This window comes from Anas platyrhynchos, chromosome Z (genome assembly GCF_047663525.1).
Source record: "Anas platyrhynchos isolate ZD024472 breed Pekin duck chromosome Z, IASCAAS_PekinDuck_T2T, whole genome shotgun sequence".
Lineage (NCBI taxonomy): Eukaryota > Metazoa > Chordata > Aves > Anseriformes > Anatidae > Anas > Anas platyrhynchos.
In genome coordinates this window covers 82,297,491-82,316,759 of record NC_092621.1, presented here as the reverse complement: position 1 = coordinate 82,316,759, position 19,269 = coordinate 82,297,491, and the positions used below count along the sequence as shown (strand labels likewise).

General features: G+C 36.1%; 1 protein-coding gene across 1 annotated transcript in view; it reads right to left on the bottom strand.

The window, feature by feature from the left end:
* ADGRV1 (adhesion G protein-coupled receptor V1) overlaps positions 1–19,269 on the bottom strand; it is a 290,567-nt gene that overhangs the window by 146,820 nt on the left and 124,478 nt on the right. The window contains exons 80-86 of the mRNA XM_038170880.2: positions 17,249–17,491; positions 14,463–14,870; positions 13,710–13,894; positions 12,219–12,468; positions 11,902–12,041; positions 10,376–10,536; positions 7,841–7,941 (exon numbers count right to left, since the gene is read on the bottom strand). Coding sequence (XP_038026808.2) covers positions 7,841–7,941; positions 10,376–10,536; positions 11,902–12,041; positions 12,219–12,468; positions 13,710–13,894; positions 14,463–14,870; positions 17,249–17,491 — 1,488 coding nt within the window. The remainder of the gene's footprint in view (positions 1–7,840; positions 7,942–10,375; positions 10,537–11,901; positions 12,042–12,218; positions 12,469–13,709; positions 13,895–14,462; positions 14,871–17,248; positions 17,492–19,269) is intronic.

Sequence of the window (19,269 nt, the reverse complement as noted above, 5' to 3'; positions counted from 1 at the left end):
GGCAATAAGAATTGAAAATGACACTGAAAAGCATGAAACAGAGAGAGGCAGCAGTATAATCTTCTTCAAGGTAAGATACAGAGAAAAGGGATGAATAGGCAACTTGGGAATGTTGCTGTCTATTCCGCTCTGTGTGTGGTCCCCAACTGTTTGTGATGTTGGGAAAAAGTAGGGTATAATGAAAAAAGAGCTGGAAGGCATTAGCTGATAGAAATCTCATACTCTTATACTTTAAAGTGATAAACAGAACATTTGACTGTTTGCAATGAGGACAGGAGGTGTGAGATAATATAGCAGAATTCTAACATATGTTATAGTATTGCTCATATATCTGAGTTTTGGCAAACAGTAGGAGATAACTTATAAGAAGATACTAACAGCCTGTGCATTAACACTGTATTGTGACTCAACACCAGAACAGTGAACGAGGGTGGTAAAATAACATTATCTCTACGAGCAGCAGACGTACAAATACACAGGTACTACCATAAAGATAAGTTATCAGTGACAGACCAAAACCATGTGTTGATTGATGAAAAAATATGACACAAAATTTAAACTGTATTAGCATCTATGACTTATTTCTTACAGGCTCCACATCACTTGGCCATGACTCCAAAAGCATTTTTTGCCTTCTTTCCTTCCAAAGATGACATGAAGCTATTTCAGCTACTTTTATATTTCAACACTCTCTAGACTGAGACCTTAAAGACCCCTCTTATAGCACCTGCATTGCCACTTACTTTTGCCTGTCCTTTAGCTTTAAATATCTGCAGATGGTTTCATGTTTATACCAAGCATCTCAGCACCACAGCTATTTCACATCTGGTGTGAATCGCAGACTCCCTAACAAGGAACTCCAGAGGTGAAATTACTCACTCTGCTTAAAGAAAGAGAAAGATGCAGCAACAAGGTTTCTGTGGGAACCAGTTCCCACACATTTAGGTGATCAGAGTAAAGAACAACTCACTGTTTTACAGCAACAGCCCTTCCTCAGGGTTATATAGGTATTCTGACAATCATGAGCTCCAGTGCTTGAGGTAAGTATTTCTTGGCCCTCAGTTTCTAAAGGACCCCATATACACCTTATCTACCATCTGAAGGCACCGTATATATGCAAATTTAAAATGTGTGCATATATATATACATGTACATTCAAAACAGCTTAGAAAGTCATTGACATCTTGAGATAAATTATCATTTCTTCTACTACAGATCCCTGATTAGCTTTGACTATCTGCTTCTAATTGGATATTAAGGACTCACAACTAGCAACAGAGACGGGCCTTCAGAGCCTTCCTGATCATAAAATCATATTGTTCTGCAATAAAAGTATTCAGTTTAGGTTAATCTACTATGAATTTCTCTTTTACACAAACTAATCCCCAAATAGTTCTAGGTTGAAACTGCTTTTGAAAGGAGCTCTACGAACTTAAAATTGTGCTCTGATTTGGTGGGAATGACTGAAATCAGTTAATAAATAATTAACATGTTCAGTAAAAAAACTACTAATTTAACCACTGGGAAGAAAGCTTTAGGTGATAATTCTCAGATGGAACAAATAATATAAGTGGATTCATTCAGTTTTAGCCCAGCCTCTGTGGAAGTAATGTAAGAAGGATGCTGAAAATATTTACTTATTCATTCCTGGGAGGACAATTGACTACCAGAAAGCCTGTCTTCTTTTGTTAGTAAATCTGACATCAGAATGTTTAGCAGTAAAATCTGCCCAACCTACAGAAATTTCACTTATCCTAGGATGAATGGAATATTCCTCATTGTCTTAACAGAAGTTGTGCAGGGACAGAGAGACTGCATAACGTCCTCAAGAAACCTAGCCATCATGAAATAACTGTCATTTCACATATGGAGTTAATGGTTTAAGACTCATTTAAGTAAGGTTCTGATCAATGGCATCGAATAATAAAAATACAGAAAGAAAGAATGCCCAGTTTTATTGAGTAAATTAACATATTTCTCTAACAGAAGTGGAAACTTTTCATTTTGTATTTTAAGTTACACTTATAGAGTCCCTTCTAGTAAGAAAGTTCTAGACAATAATGTCATTAATTTTATGCTAGGGATAATAACAAATGAAGAATATTTTCTACTACTCATAAATCTCCTTACTGTAATGTTGAAGATTAATGGGATAAAACACTTTGTCTAGTCATGTTTACTCTGTGCTCTCACTAGCCTTGTGGACTAGCAGCACCACACTTAGCATTGTTTACTGTTGTCACAATACATCAAGGAAATCAGAGCAGGAATTTCAGCCCTCAAAGACAGGTAGGTTTTAGAAAGCAGATTTCCTTACTCTGGCCAACCGGGTTTTAGCTGTTTAGTAACTGGTACAACTATGTGCTGTTTGCTATTCCACAAGAATTTCATATGGAAATGAACTCCGGACCAGGCTTGTTTAGGAACAGCCCTTTAATTAGTATTTCCCATTGGCTGTCTCTAAAAAGCACAGACTTACTGTAAAGGAGGACTGAACTGCTGTAAAGACTTCTCTTTACTGTCAAGACAGAGGCAGGTACTTGACCATTTACTGGCATGAGCTGCTCCTGTGGTGGATGGTGAACAGGATCCCTCTATCACACGCTTTCTGGACAATTTTGTTTTAAAGTACCCTTATCCGGATATGTATGAAAATTTCTTTTGGGTTTTGATGTGCCAAAGGGAAATTGAGAATTCCCCTAGTTTGGAAGATAAGGGTAAAGGTTAACAACAATTTAGCATTAACAACATTTTACAGTTAACGAAGAAGTTCAACTTTCATACAGTGGCAGACCATACCTCCTCTACAGGACAGAATTTGCTACTTGAAGATCAAACCTCAAGTTCTTGGGGATAAACCCTTCTGCCTCCTGCTTTCATACACCATCCTGTTAGATATTCTCTTCCTATACTCACTTCCAAGTTTACTTCATGAGTTTTACCCTCATACACATTGCTTCTGCATAACCCCTTGCTTCTCTGATATCCTTCTCCTGTATCACCTCTCAGAGATTCCATCACATCCTTAACATTTATCTCAGTTCTAGCACAATTGTGTTTCCAATCTTCGTCTGAATCTGAATAGGTCCAAATGATAAAACAACAATTCCACCAAGTGTTAGTTCGCAAGGCTACAGTTTACTATTTCCAAATAAAGGTTAACAATTTTTTAAACTGGGATTGTTTTCACAATGTGTTCTTACAAACATATAACTGACACATATAGCTGACCACTTCTGATCAGGCTGAATAAAACGCTGCTTTCAGACAGCTAAACACAGTAAGTCTCCTGCATCTAGCATTTCTGTTGAAGACAATGGTAGGAAGATTTTGGCTTGCCAGCTTGATAATTATACTAAATTATATTGCAGCATGAGCACTGGTTAGATTAGCAAATATATGCCTATTGTTTGACAAAAATAGGGTGACAAGTTTCCCCGTATGCCTTTTTTTTTTTTTTTCCTATTTGACTATTAGACTTGAACTTTGCATTACTGGCCAGAACAGCAAGCCATTTGTTTGCCAATTACCGCTATAAGCAGATTGTGAGTGCTCAGATCTTCCAAACAAATGGCTACAGCCCATAAACAGAGCAGCTCAGCAGTGCACACTCAAAAAACAAAATTTATCACACATTCATGTCACTTGCAATGCTCAGTGCATTCCAGACATGGAGAATGTACTGTAAAATATACACACGTTAAAATTTGCTGACAAGATGCATCAAGATGAGTAAGCATGCAGAAATCACTCAAAGTGTTTATTCATATATGTCTGCTTGGGAATTCCCAGATAAAAGCATGGGAGCCATAAAGAGTATTTCCTGTTATGATTCTAATCTAGGTTCTTAGTTTTATGAAAATGAGAATTTTATTGATTAGTTTGAGGTGTTGTGAGTTATGTTCACATTATACTTTTTCAAATGCATACATCTTCACATAGATTTACTTCAAAACTGAAAATCTCAGCCCAGTAATTCCTTTCCTTGGGACTTTTATGGAATTGCTGCATGAAATTTGGTAATAAAATACACCATCTAAACAAACTAACAAAATACTCTGACTAAGTAATGATTCAGGAAATAACATTTGTTGTAGCAGTCGTGATTCTTTGTGTCAAGATCATAATGGAAAGAAAAAGAAGTTTCAGAAAAATCTAGCCTTTTATGTCTTTCCAATGAGATTCATCAAGACTAGGTGTACTAAACGCACAAATGTCCTTCCTTGAAAGCCTTTCAAATGCTCAATTAGTACTGGAAGCTCTAGACCCGTGAAGAAGAATGAAACGAAGGTCAGATTTTGTGAACCAACATTTCCCCCCTCTGATGAGTAATGAATTACAGTGAGCAACCACAAAGCAGGCATAGCCCTGGAAGAGCAAATTTCTGAGTAACGTGCTGAAAAGGTTTGACTGCCATCTACAGATAATAACAATAAGTGCAGTGGTAGCAAACAAAAACATACAAGCCTCATAAACATCCAGGTAAATATTGGAGGAAAGCTAATTATTCATATATGTATAGAATGCAACTATTTTGAAAATCTTCTGTTCTTCTGGTAAAAATGTAACTGCAAAGAAACAGCGGTTCCTTTCTTTCTGTAGAGTGGGTTGAGGCCTACTGGTTGCAAACTCAGCCTCCACTACCAGATGCACTAGATAGAAATGCAAAGTAGCACTATTTTACATACATTTAAGCTAGTAATTATTAAGTGCTGATTTTCACATAAGAAATTCTCAATCAAAATGTCTCAACACCTAACACCTATTTATTTTAGTTTCCACTTAGGTCAAGCTTTAAAAATGCCTTCCTCTTTATTTGCTTCCATACATGTTTTGGAGATAATTTGACACATTATTTTCATGAAAACTACATTTTGATTAAATAGACTGGGCAAGTGAAATATTTCCTATAGTTCAATCTGTTTTTTACTGTACATTCTTTGGCACATTTGTGCGTCATAGAGTGACGTTCGTGTTAGAGAGACACAGCTGTAGCACTATCCTGAGAACTGAGAAACAGGAGTTTAGCAGCTTGATAAGATATAGAATGAAAAATATATTACTAATTTCAATTAGTAATTAGTAATAGATTTCAGGGAAATCATGTGTCTGATTTGACTGAATGTATCTACATGAGAACACAGCACTAAACAAACAAACAAAAAAGATATTCCTATTTTTATTTGGCGAATGGATATTCAGTGTATCTTCACAAATAAATTATTAGTTCCCGGACTGATTAGCACCTATGGACCAAAGTTACAATAAAGTCCCATGCAAATACAGGTGTCAGATTCAGACTATTTAGTGAATGCAGCTAAGTCACTCTAAGGATGATAAGGATATCTAATGAAATAGATAGACCAAAACTGAAAACCAAAGCAGGTTAATCAATTAATGCCTTCAAGTGCAACAAAAACAGCTTTAGAATGCTATTTAACATATGATTTTTTTTTTCTTTTTTCTTAGAGCATTCAACATGCAGTTTTTCACCTGGTATATACCAAATTATGAAAATTATGACAATGACCTTTTGGTAACATGTTTAAAGGTACTTGTACAGGTAAGGCATTCATTTATTTTTATTTCTCCTTCCTTCTGATTGACACAGGCATAGAGATGAATCATAAAATTTGTGGAAAAAGGAACTCTGAACTACAGGACAATCAGCCCAAATGTAGTCCCCAAGAAAGTCATGGACTAAATCCTCCTGGAAGCTGTATCAGGGGCAAGGACAAGAAGATTGCTGGGAACAGCCATCCTAGATTTACAAAGGGAGATTTACAAAATCACACCTAACTAACCCATTCATCTCCTTTTAGAAGGAGACGAATGGTTCAGGCAAGTTCAACAAATGTTGTTTACCTTTGCTCCAGCAAGGCCTTTAACATGCTTTTGTTAGATGGATTATAAAGACAGTGGAAAACTGCCTATACTGTGAGGTTCAAAGGGTTGTGATCAGCAGTATGAAGTCCAGCTGGAGCCTAGCCACTAGTGGCAATTCCCAGGAGTCTAGTATGGCTAATACTACTTATAGTATCCAGACAGATGATGGGATGGAGGGATACACTGGATATTTAAGGTAAACCCAAAAATCAGGGTTGCAAATTATTTGCAAGGCTGCTATTTAAAACAACAGGTTGGAAAAAGGGGATGACAGAAACTTCACAATGATCAACAAAGGCAAATGTAAAGTCATATACCTGGTGACAGAATAACCCTCAGTAACAGCATAGGCTAGAGGCAAAATGCAGGGCAGAAGACCTGCAAAACAAGACCTGGTGTCCCCATGCACAGCAAGGTGGGCGTGAATCAGCAGTATGCCTTGTGGCAAAGCAGTCAAGTATTGCTGATTGATTTTTATTAGCAAAAGGTAAAGAGAAGTCATTCTTCCCTTCTATTCAGCACTTGTATGATGACCAGATCTGTATATATTTTGTCTATCCACTACAGAAAAAAAGACTGATACATGGCGCAAGTTCATTTGAGATCCACCAGACTACTGGGAGTCTATACCACATGATGTACAAAAAATCCTGAGGTTCTACAATCTTAAGAGAGTAGGAGGTGAAAATCTTATTGCTGTTGTCAATTACTTCATAGAAATGTCTAGAAATGAAGTAGCCAAGCTCTTCTTGCAGATGCACACTGGCAGCATAAAAGACAAGTTGCAACACCGTGGACACTAGTTCCAACAAATGGAGTTCTCACAAAGCAGTCAAACACTGAGCCAGGCTGCCCACAGAGCTGCTGGGGTCTACTCACTGAAGATGCTCAGAATTCTGCTGGACAGGGTCCAGAGCCACCTGTCCTGAAAATTAAAAACTGAGATGTCAAAATACTTTTATATCCTCAGGTGCAAGACATCTGCTTGTACCCAGTGATCTCTACAAGTGCCGTTAGGACCCTTCCATCTCCTTCTGTTCTAAGTCCACTTGTCTGATGATCATTATCAATGTACAGCATTGTACAGCAAAGAACTATCTCATGGGGTAACATAAAAACATAAAAACAGTGTACAAAAGCTTGTCTGAGCAAGATGCCAGTCGATAAGCTTTTAAAGGTAACACAGAGAAGCTACGTTTATCTACAGAGTATTTCCCGGATATTGCACTGTCCTATATTCTCTCAGCATCCATGCCTTAAGCATATCTTTAAATTTTTATTTACATCACGTTTGCAGTACTAAAAATGTACATAAATTCTCTTTCCTAAGGAATCTTTCCATAAGGTAATTTTAAAATACTTGATACGTAGCTTTCCATTTCACTAGATATGCCAAAGCTGACAGAATTATGCTATTTCACAGGGCAGATGGACACGTTCTCCTTTTGCACATTCCTTCAGTTTTCTGACAGTTGTAGTTAACTACTATATGAACCAGTATGAGACAACTGGGAAGTTCTTTGACAATTTATGCTCTTTTGTTATTTATTTTTTTTTTCATAACTATACCTTTCTACAAGCACTAGAGTGGAAAAGAGCTTCCATCATCTACTACTTAAAGTAAATCTTTCCAACAGAATCTATGAGTACTGATATTAATCTTTCTAATACACAATTCTGTTAACAGTGTAAGTTCTTAGTCTCAATTATATTCCCCAACACCAAAAGCCACATTAACCACAAGTATTATCTAAATATATTTAAAAAATGTGCAATTTCAATTGAATTCACAACATAGGATATTAAAATTGGATGAAATATAAGTACCGCGTATTCAAATTCTATGAAAATATATACACCATGGAAAAGAAAAGGTCTGTTTGCACGTGGCCATGGAAATGAGGAAAGGAAAATAAAGGTGTACTTAATTTAGATATTGAGACTTTTTTCTTACCTGAGTACCCAAACAAGCAACCATCATGTGAGTGAGAAGTTTAGCTGCAAACATTGCACACCTGGTGCAGAAAAGATGGGAGATTATAGCCAAAGCAAAACCTACACGGGAACAAGAAAAATTAAAATTTAAGGTTTAGACTAATAAGCTATGCCAGATAAGGACAACAATGTTGGATCTCTTGAATGTACCGATAATTATAATATATATATATATATATATAAATGAAACAAAACTTATGAGGACACATTAACTTTGTTTCACACTGGCATCACTCATGAACATCTAACATCTTTTAACATCTATTTAAGCTTTTCATAGGACTGGGAGCTAAAATAATTGCATAATGTAAAAAAAGTCACTTTTTCAAAGTTTTTGTTTGTTTTTAAGTTTCTGCATCATATGGATAATTGTCATAATAATCAATAGACAATTAATATAAGCATTCAGTGGTCATATTAATGTAATCAGAAAAAGCTTTCAGTAACAAATTAAGAAAATAAATAAATGCCTCCAGATAGGTAGCACTGCTTTAGGAGAGTTAGCTCTATACCTTTCTAAAAACCAGTCTCTTGTTTGTGTTCACCGTAGAAATCTATCTGAGAAGGTATCTATCTGTTCACTAATTCATTGTGAGCATGAATAAAACTGAAACGGGAAGGCTTCTTACTTAACAGTAAGGAGGTTTTGGAAGAAGAACCCTGGGTAACCTGAACCAATAATAAAAACAGTACTGAAGCTCATGTAGAGTTAATTGTATACTTCCACACCCCAGGAAGGGGGTGGATTTGGATACTTAAGACAGATTTTTTATTCTCTTTGAGACAGGTTGATAGCTCAATTATAAGCATTTGTAAGACATGAATGAAATAAATCATTTCAGAAAGAATCAGTTCTAGACTTTCATTTATTAGCTAGTGATAATTGTGTAACTATCTAAATAAGGAAATTGGAAAAAAAATGTTTGATTTCGCTGTGATTTTTTTTTAAAAGGTAGCGATGCTAGAGAAATAGCTAATACCCTTACAGGTCTAAAAATCTAAAGCTACTGGTAAATTACTAAATTCAATTATATATACTCACATAAAGAAATACCTTCAGCCACCTAAAGATGCTGAAAGACATTGCAGTTAGGCAAACCTTGAACTAGGATAAACTGTTTAAAAATTTTAATATATGCTCATGGCACAAGCCTGAAATAAATGACAAGTGCCAAACAAGGATCTGTAGGTCTTTATTGCCTTCAATTCAGCAAAGTATTTCTCTCAGCTTTAATTTCTATGGCATATTGGCTTCCTTTTTATTGTCTTTTCTTCAATTTCTATAGTATTTTGCATTCTATGGCATATTTGTCTCAACAATTTACTATTTTTCTCCATGCAAAGTGGTAACTGTACCTGTTCATTATAGTTTGTCTTTTTATTTATTTATTTATTTTTAGCTAACACAATCTAGGCTAGAAGATAACTTTATTTTAAAATTTGATTTTTTTTTTATCTCCTCAAATTTTCTCTTATTACTGTTCAATGAAACCATCTGTTTGTATTAAGAAGGTGAAAATCTGTGTGGTTGTGGGGTGAATCTCTTTTGTTGTCTTTTTTCCTTCTCTCCATCCCCACCTCCACCCCCCCCAGCTGACATTTTAGAGTAAATAAGCAGACTGCCTTCAGTCTGTTAGGGCAGTTTGCTGACAGGATAAATAAGTGATATAGCTGCTTACACTGTTTTTACTTTTTTATGATGGAGATGTGATGTTTTATAGGCTACAAGGAGCAGTCCTAGAACCCCATTTAAGTGCCTGAGGGCTAACTAAAGAATCTCTTTCATATGCTTTCTTGGTGATCTCATCACTCTCAGGTTCTGCTTGCGCAGTGTCCATCAAGAAACAAAGAAGAAAGTATTTTCATCCACAATTGCCTGCAACAAAAGTGAACTGACTGCTGTGTGAAAGCTTTAATTTCAATAACCGTCAGAAACCATGCAGGGTTTAAAATTTAGATCTTCTTGTCTGAGGCTTTGTGCCTTCTGCAAATACCATAGCTGTCAGTGAGGACAGTCTGGTCTCTAGATGTGAGAATGCAGTTAGGCATCAGAGTGAGAGGGAGCTCTGCGTGTGATATGGCATCTATCTCCCTCAAACATTTTCTTCAGACTGTAAATTGTAAACTGAAATTGCCAAAAAGCTTTCACACTAAGGAACTTAATGCCCAAAAGACTTGAAAATGATTATAACTGTACTGCTGCTAGAGACACAGGTGGATTTAAGATTTTAAAGTTTCTCCCTAAATAAGTGACATATCTCACTTTTGTGTGGATCGATACATCATAAGGAAACATACTTCTTTGCTGGCCTGTATTATTTTTTTTCCAGTGGAAAAATTTGTAAGTGTACAAATAACAGCCCATCTGGCAACTTCAATAGCATGAAGTTAGTTAATATTCCACCAGTTAAACAGACGTGTCACTGCTAAAAATCAATCATTTTTACTGGACATTAGTTGTTAATAAAGAAAAAATAACCTTATATCAACTGACCAGAAATGCAGATGAATCCAGAGGAGAAGAAAGCCTCATTATATGAAGACAAGTTGTCTGTCTGGGCATACACTGCATAAATGGACATATGAGAACAAGAGCACTCTACGTAGTCTGAGGTGTCATCAACCACCTTGCAGAACCCACTATCAGATAACCAGCTGCAGAACAAAAGATTTACAAAATTGTAATCGGATTTGTGTAATTTACATGGTAAGCAGGCTTGAAAAGTGTTGTATCTCTGAAATACCAAGTTTTCTGAACTATTAATGTATGTAACATGCATTGTGACATCTTTCAGAACAGTACATTTACATAACATTAAAATACTGTTAATAGCTTTGACTTTTATGATTTAAAATAAATTATGAACAAATGATAATGAACATTTCATTTTTCTGCTAAGTAGTTTTTGTGGCCATATTTTTAAAACTTCTGCAACAAATATGGGCTTCACAGAATCACAGAATTTCTAGGTTGGAAGAGACCTCAAGATCATCGAGTCCAACCTCTAACCTAACGCTAACAGTCCCCGCTAAACCATATCCCTAAGCTCTACATCTAAACATCTTTTGAAGACTTCCAGGGATGGTGACTCCACCACCTCCCTGGGCAGCCTGTTCCAGTGCCTAACAACCCTTTCAGTCTTGTCTGACTGTTCAGGCTTGTCTGACTTCACAAATTGTTTATCATTTATCTTGCACTATACCTTACCCCATTGTGAAGAGCACTTAATTTTATACTGATATTTGTTGTTTTGACACTACCGTTCATATGCTGTTTGTCTTTTAGTACTGCTGAACTGAGTTGGGATAACACAGGTGACATACTAAGTCATTTCTAGTGGAAAACACATCTTCTTTATAATAACTTTGAGATAAATGGAGTCACTGGAGCAGAAAGCAGTTAGAAACGGAGCATGGAATGAGAGGAACCACCATTCATGCTTGTCCTGATCTTACTCTTCCATAGCTATCCTCTTTGAGAAGATACTGGTCTGGATAAATCCCTGATCTGCCCCTTTACAGTTTTCTTTTTTTCATTTGTACAGTGTCTTTCTTTCATAGACCCAAAGAAAAAAGTTGATAATTATAAATTACGAATATTCTGAGTCACAGACATGAAACAAGACCAGAGATGCAGATTTAATTCCCTGCTTCTGTAAGAACACATTTGAAGTGTTGTCTAAAAACAACTGCAAAGAGCAAAAAAACATTAAGTATTGAAATTCTGGAATTTCTGGTCTGTCAGCCTTGCCTAGCAGATATTTTGGTGCCTAAATGATATTTTGGTGAAAGAAGACAGAAGCATCAGAAAATACTGAGCTAGAATAATTACCTATTTTGTTGTATGAGAAGTTTTATGTGCTAGTACAAAAGCCAGAAAAGTTAAGAAAAAAAGATAGGAAATGGAAACAATTGTATACTTGCAGTTGATCTAAGCAGAGTTATTACATTAATATTGTCTTAATCAAATACACAGGTTCATTGTGAAAACTGGAACACTAAACAGACAAATAAAATAACCTTTCTGCAGCTTGATTCCAAAGGAGACATAGAGACTTCTGTGGAACAATACGACTTCCTGCAGCATAAATCCGATAAATGACTTCATTGTTATCTTTCAGAGGGTGTGAACTCTGACCCTTCAAACTCATAGAAAAAACCTGAAATATGCACAAAGTAAATACAAACGTAATATTAAAAATCAATGGTTAGTGCTCATTTTAATCAGAAACACACACACACGTTTAGACTATTTTAAGTGTATTTAGTACACTTTGAGTGATATCTAAATTGAGCTGATTTCTTGTAAAAAAAAATAAATTGCATGATTTTCAAACCTTGTTCTTTAAGGCAAGTTCTTTATCTCCAGTGAGAAACCACTGCTGACTGCTGTATTCTGTGAACTGTACAGATTCACAATTCTGTTCTTGAGGAGGGGATAATACAACAGAGACCTCTAATAGATGCTCAGGCACTTGAATGGAATCCCCGTCTCTTCCATCAAATCTGTGTCCATTGATTTGCTGAGGATACCAGTTGTGAGCCATTATTGCAATGTACGGGCAGCTGTCGAGGATATTTTTACCTCTGTTGAAATGGAAAAGCAACAAGGAAGATAAATGAAACTGAGCTTTTTCTAATTTTCAAGCAGTGACTCTAAAATGTACTTGTAATTACTACTTTATTCCTCCATAAAACTAAGTTTTATGACATTTAATAGAAAGCTTTAGTTACTGTGAAAAAAAAAAAAAAAAAAAGGAAAAATGGAGAGAGATGCTGAATTATGTATATAATGTATACATGTGTATAATAATTATGTATTTTAGATCCTCCATTTTCCCTCTAGATTTTTCCTGCTACGTTCTGCAACCAAAATTCATCCATAGTAAACTAGGTTATCATTTTTATTTACTTGATATGGGGCTGAATCTACAAGATGGGGAGGCATCAGAACTAATGACCTTGTTTCACCTTTCAGTAGATGATGCAAAAATACTCGGAATACAGAATTGGAACCTGCAAATTCTGGACACACTGTTCTGGATATTGTTCATATCTATGACATTTGCTGTCCTTTGTGCTGAGATGGACCTCAGACCCTCTAGAACTTAGCAAATGGGGAAAAAAGTTACATCTCCAAAAGAAGGTGAGGTGGAAATCTAAAATATGCTGATCTAAAGGGAGGTCAGGGAGGGGATGTCTTTTTTTATTAATTCAATTAGCTATTTACAGATTCTCAGTGGGACAGAGCCACTGTTTCAAAGAACGCATTCCATAAATGATAGACATCTGTTTGCACAGTCATTTATTGCCCTTGCCCATGAGCCTGACCAGAAGGTACTATGCACTTGCAGATGATACTAACAATTTGAAACAATTTAAAATAATGTGCAAGTGAACAAAACTGAACACACAGAAATTACAGAATCCCAGGATTAAGGAAGCCAGTAGAACTTTTGGCTTACGTAATCTCATCTAAGCCTTAGAACATAGCTTGTCAACATGCAACTATGTATTATTTTCTCAGTGAGGTTAATTAATCTTTTTCCAGAAAATCTTTGAGCTAAGCATGAAAAAGCAGATCAGAGATCTCCTAACTTTACTCCCACAGCTACCCTGTATCAATGTACCACTTACTTGTGACAACATTTCATAAGGCCTATATAGTACTTTGTGCAATTTTTACGGAGTGCAACACATTTTCATACAGGCCACATACCAGGTAATAGGTAAGATCCTTATCTCAAAATTTCACTTATTGCTTTTTATGAGAACATCAGTATATTGTCATATATTTCCAAACAGACTATGAATTCAAGTTTACTGACCTCTCCCCTGGCAATCCACACATCATCCCAGTCAAGAGGGAAAAGGCAAACTTCTCAGTCATCTCAGCTAGCAGGCTATATCCTCGTGTGTCCGTGCGTTTTGGGCTAGCCAGAGCACAGAGCACCTCATAGAAAAGACTTCTACTTTTATCAGTGAGTAACTGTTTCTCACCTACATCTGTAACCTATTGTGAAGAGAAACAAACAAAAATAAATAAATACATTACAGCATTTTATACACAGAAGTCTGCTTACAGCATTTCCTCATGTTAATCGCTGCATGCCTGGTTAAGAGCACATGGGACTCCAGCTGGCCCTGGTAGTGTTTGCATGTGTGTTAACTGTAGCAGGCTGTGAAGATATGAGCAAACTTTACGCTTCACTGTCCTGAGCCAGGGCTAGAACCAACAAAGAGGTGGCCTGAGAATCAGGAAAACTATAGAAAGCTCTCTGAAAGTTTAATATGAAAGAGAAAATTCTGTACAGCAGGTTATCTTAAGCTATTCATACGTATACAAAAATAATACTGGTTGCTCTGCTCAACCTAATCGTTTTCTGATTTTCTGCCACTACCCTCAGTAGCAGCAAACTGCTTCCTTGACTGTGGGACTTCATGACTTCTACTTTTATTTTTGCATCCTGCACCCCTGACACACTGCTGTGGATTCTAACCTTGATCTTATCACAGGCTTAATTATCATTAGATTATTATTAAAGACATTGGTCATTCTAGAGAGGGCAGGAAATGTTTACCTTATTTATTATATGCATCACAGCAGTAAGCTGCTCTTCAGTAGTTTCTGTAGCCACTTTGATATTGAGATTCTGGAGGACTCTTTGTAAAATGATGTCATCAAGAGGTTGATGCAGTTGATCAATCAGTCCCCAAACTGGCAAAGAGTCCAAATCTGAGACAATGGTGATGTTAGCAATACCATACATGTCATCTACTCTGGCACCCCCTGTGGGATTAGAAAGTACAACCTGGAAACGTTTAGGAAATGGATTTAAAGATCCTGTCTTTGGAGTCAGGGTCACATCCAGAAACGCATTTCTCTGTCCAGGTTCAAAAGTCAATAAACCTTCATATCTGGCAAAATCTTGTCCTGCAACAGCTGGAGATACGAAGGTCCGACCAATAGCTTCAGGTTTTTGCAGCTCCTTAAAACAAACCAAAAGAGTTTCAGGTAACATGTTGATAGACATGACGGTTCAAAACCAGCTGCTGTTGAACACACATATGTTAAATGGGTTAAATTTAAATTTGTGAAACTAATTTACATTTTCAAAACACCCTTCTTATGAACAATATCACAATTACATTAAACGAAGTATGCCCCTGAAGCAGCAATCTGTCACATATGGTCTGTGGGAATCTAGAGGAAGTATTACACAAATTGAAATCAGCAAACAGGCTCCCTCTCTTTATTTTTCAAAAAATAAAAAATCACAAAGCTTTTCTTCGTAAATAGGTATTACACAAATGTTAGAACATCAGTAAAGTGAATTCCAGAGGGGTTGATGTAATTTTGTCTGCAGCATCAAGTCCCTCAATTCAGGGTACAGATGGGCACTGCAGATAGTTAAAACTCTACAAAAGCCAAGCAGAACTTTTGCAAATCTGAGCCCAAAATAATATTAATTCATAAAATACTTTGAATACCCACATAACTATTTAAAAGAAGAACCATCCAGTTATAACCAAAAGCAAAACCACCACTACAGAATAACCATGCAAGGCAGACAAATGAACTTATCTAGGAATGCTATAGGGCCGCATTTCCCTGCAAAGTAGCACTATTTTTACCTTCTGTGAGGTTTGCAGATACTGTTTCATTCTTCACATTCTTGTTCTTTTTGTCAGTTGCCATACCTTGATATTATATCTGGCAATATAATAAACTTTCCTTAAGTGGAAACTAACATTCTGGGCTATTGTTCATACGTATGATTTTTTAATAGTGTCTATTCATTTCATAAATACAGATTATATATTGATTCAAATATTCTTGAAAAGGTGTCTTACTGTATGTAAAGAGCAAGGATTTTTCTTTGTGAAACACAAACCCTCTTTTGAAAGAATTTAGCTTTACCTGGTAAAGTTTCCTGATGGAATAAGAAAGATAATTTTTGAATTTGCAGAAGACTGTAAATCAGTGTGGTGTCTACCTGTTCAGATTTGCTTTAGAACAAGATCTTCTCATCTGTGAGGATTCTAGTGACAAGTTTCCTTTTCTTTATCCATTCCAATTGAGAGTTAGGAAACAGGGAAATAAATAATTGGTGATGAAGTGATCAGTTTTGGTAACCAGTGGCCAGAGTAATGTTTAAAAAAATACATAGCAATGAGATAAGCATGTTTCCAGTGTCTTACACTTCTTGCCTGCTGTAACCTCTTATTTTATATGCACCAGTAGTACCAATATTTTGGTACTTAGCCATGCTCAAATCTTAAAACTGTCCAAATCTGCATTGTTACCTAAAAAACACAAATCAATAAAGAACTGCTCTGTGTATTTTAGCCTAAATACACACTGGAAAGTTAAAAATTCCTTCTCAAATTACCATCTATATAATGATAACCACTTCCTCTCGGCTGGAAAGAATGTGAAAATTTGTTACAACACATTCTAACTAAAACAGGGGTCAGCTACTGTGTGATAGATGTATGGAAATGTTGAGTTATCCTATTTAGTTAAGATAGTTACATATGCAGTACAGCCATAGAATGCAAGGTTTTGTATTAAAAATGGTGATGGATGTACACTGATCGCACAATGCTTTGTTACAAAAACTGTCCCTTGAAATAATCCTTTTTGGTATAACATTCAACATACTCAACATAGATCAGGCTAAGCACTATTCCAATACAATGGGCAAACTTAGAGGAATCTAAGCATTCTTGCAGCATGTGCTACTGTGCACCTGTGCTACTTCTGCTAAAGGAGAAACGTTGTCATCTGCCAATAAAAATGAGGTATTCATTTACAGCTAAAAGGGTCAACAGAACATACAAATGTTAAATCTGTAAATAAACAGAAATGAATGGGGATGATACAATTCACCTAAGCACAAGATTCTCAATCAGAAAATATCATTTATTTTTTTTCCAAAATTAGTAAACAACATAGAAGTACTCTTTCTATGAGTACTCTCATATGAGTACAAGACTGCTCTATGTATTAATAAATCTGTGACCTAAGACTGCAGGTAGATTGGTATCTTAATCTTGATAGTCATACCAATCATTAAAAAAACTTCAGAGACTGAAGCTTCAAAAATTGGATTCTCATAAGAGCCTTAGGACAAAGAAAATAATGTATTTAATGCCTGACTCTTTGGGGCTACTGAAATGTATTATGAACAAAAATAGTCTTGACAATGTAATGAAAGCAAATCTTTTCACTAATGGAAAAATGAAGCAACTAGACTACATATGCCCAGCAAATGTTTTACTGTTTCCTGAAAAAAACAAATGCTCATTACAGTAAAATTTACTTTAGAGAATAAACAGCGATTTAACAATATGTCCGTCTTACCTGCGTGTTGTAGCTAACCATTGTGGTTACGGATGTACTGGAATCTCTGAGCACTTGCAGACTGACTAAAGTTGTTTTCTTATGAGCCACAGCAAAACGAGATCCCACAGCAAAGTATACTAAACCACGAGGAGCATCACTTTCAAGAACAGTTACAAAAGCAAATCTGGAACTGCTGTTCAACGCAGCTCCTGCACTTACAGCATACAGCTCAACAAAAAAATATGTTTCAAATTCAGGTACCTGTAAATGAGGGAGGATTTTCATATCATTATAAGGCTTACTACTAGTTACTTCCAACTTTAAAAAATGTATGCATTATCCTGTATGTGCAATGAATTACAGAATCACAGAATCACAGAATCGTCTAGGTTGGAAGAGACCTCCAAGATCACCAGTCCAACCTCTGACCTAACACTAACCAGTCCTCCACTAAAGCATATCACTAAGCTCTACATCTAAACGTCTTTTAAAGACCTCCAGGGATGGTGACTCAACCACTTCCCTGGGCAGCCCATCCCAATGCCTAACAACCCTTTCAGTAAAGAAGTTTTTCCTAATATCCAACCTAAACCTCCCCTGGCACAACTTTAGCCCATTCCCCCTTGTCCTGTCGCCACACACATGGGAGAACAGGCCAACCCCCACCTCACTACAGCCTCCTTTAAGGTACCTATAGAGAGCAAATTACTTGTGATAAAATTTATCAAAAGCATATTTTTTGAAATGTGCTCCAACCTTCATGAGGTTTAAGACATAGAGAAATATTCTGTCTGTAAACACAGGCTATTAAATTTTAGCATCAATTTGTCAAAGAATCAATCTAGTCAACTCTGTATTCTTTATGCCTGTCTATTGAAAATAAGGTAGACATAGTAAAATTCTGTATGACACACACTGTCTCATCTTTGATTTTGTACCTACAATAGAAACATAAGGTGTTTAGAAATAGGTATCTCATTACTGAGATTCCAGAAATCAATTGGAAGTATGTCATTTGTACCTATTACATGCACTCATAAAGAAGAAAACTTGCAAAAGAGTAATTCTTTACAAGACAATAGTTTTACAGAAAAAAAAAAAAAAAAAGAAAAAAAAAATGAGCATTGAAGATATTTTTTTTTGGTGAGCACAGCTTTTTGTGTCAACTCTGTCTTTTTAGAAATCCTGATTTAATTCTAGAAAAGCTAGAGTCATGTCTTAGCTAACAAAGTCTATATAGCTGACTAAGCCAAAACTTTTAAAGCCCAGAATGCTATACATTACGGCATAAAATGTGAAATATTTATTGAATGTATTTATTACTTCATCATTTTGTAATATATTTGTTACTAATTTATAAACTACCTATAACTGGAAGAAGAAATGGCAAGGGTTTGGGGAATTAAATAACATATATATTTTAATTAAGTTGTTGTTAAGTAACTCTTTAAATTGAATGATCTTGACCAATTGAGGGCAGGCACCAATTTATTGGAATGCCATAGGGACCTTCTGCCCTCCTTTAGCACCTGTTAGATCAGCACTTGCTTGTGGTACAATCGTGGTGCAGCAGCTGCTGCACTGCTGTCATTAAATAATGATATCACTCCTTTAGACTATGGATTCAAAATTCCACTTTACTCAGCAAGGCAGCCTGTGTCTCACTACTGTACATATTTTATTCATTGGCTTTTTCATTTAAAAATAATATCTGAAGAAGGAAGATGGCTCTCTTCCTGAACTATGAGAATGCACCCCTCTTATCACCATTTCCTACATCTTGCACTACTTCATAGAACATAGTCAGAAAAATGAGGGAAACCTCTTTTTGTCTTTTTCAGTTCCCTGTACTTCCGCTCTGACAATAACCTAACTGCTAGGATAATTTCCTGCAAAGTTTCAGACTTTTTGAACGCTCTGTAAGAATGAGAACCATTAACACAACATCTCTTAAGTGGCTGCTCTAACCTAGATGGTGACTAGATGGTCAGAGATCAGCAGTTTACACATATCATTGTGCAAGACTAGACATGTAAAAG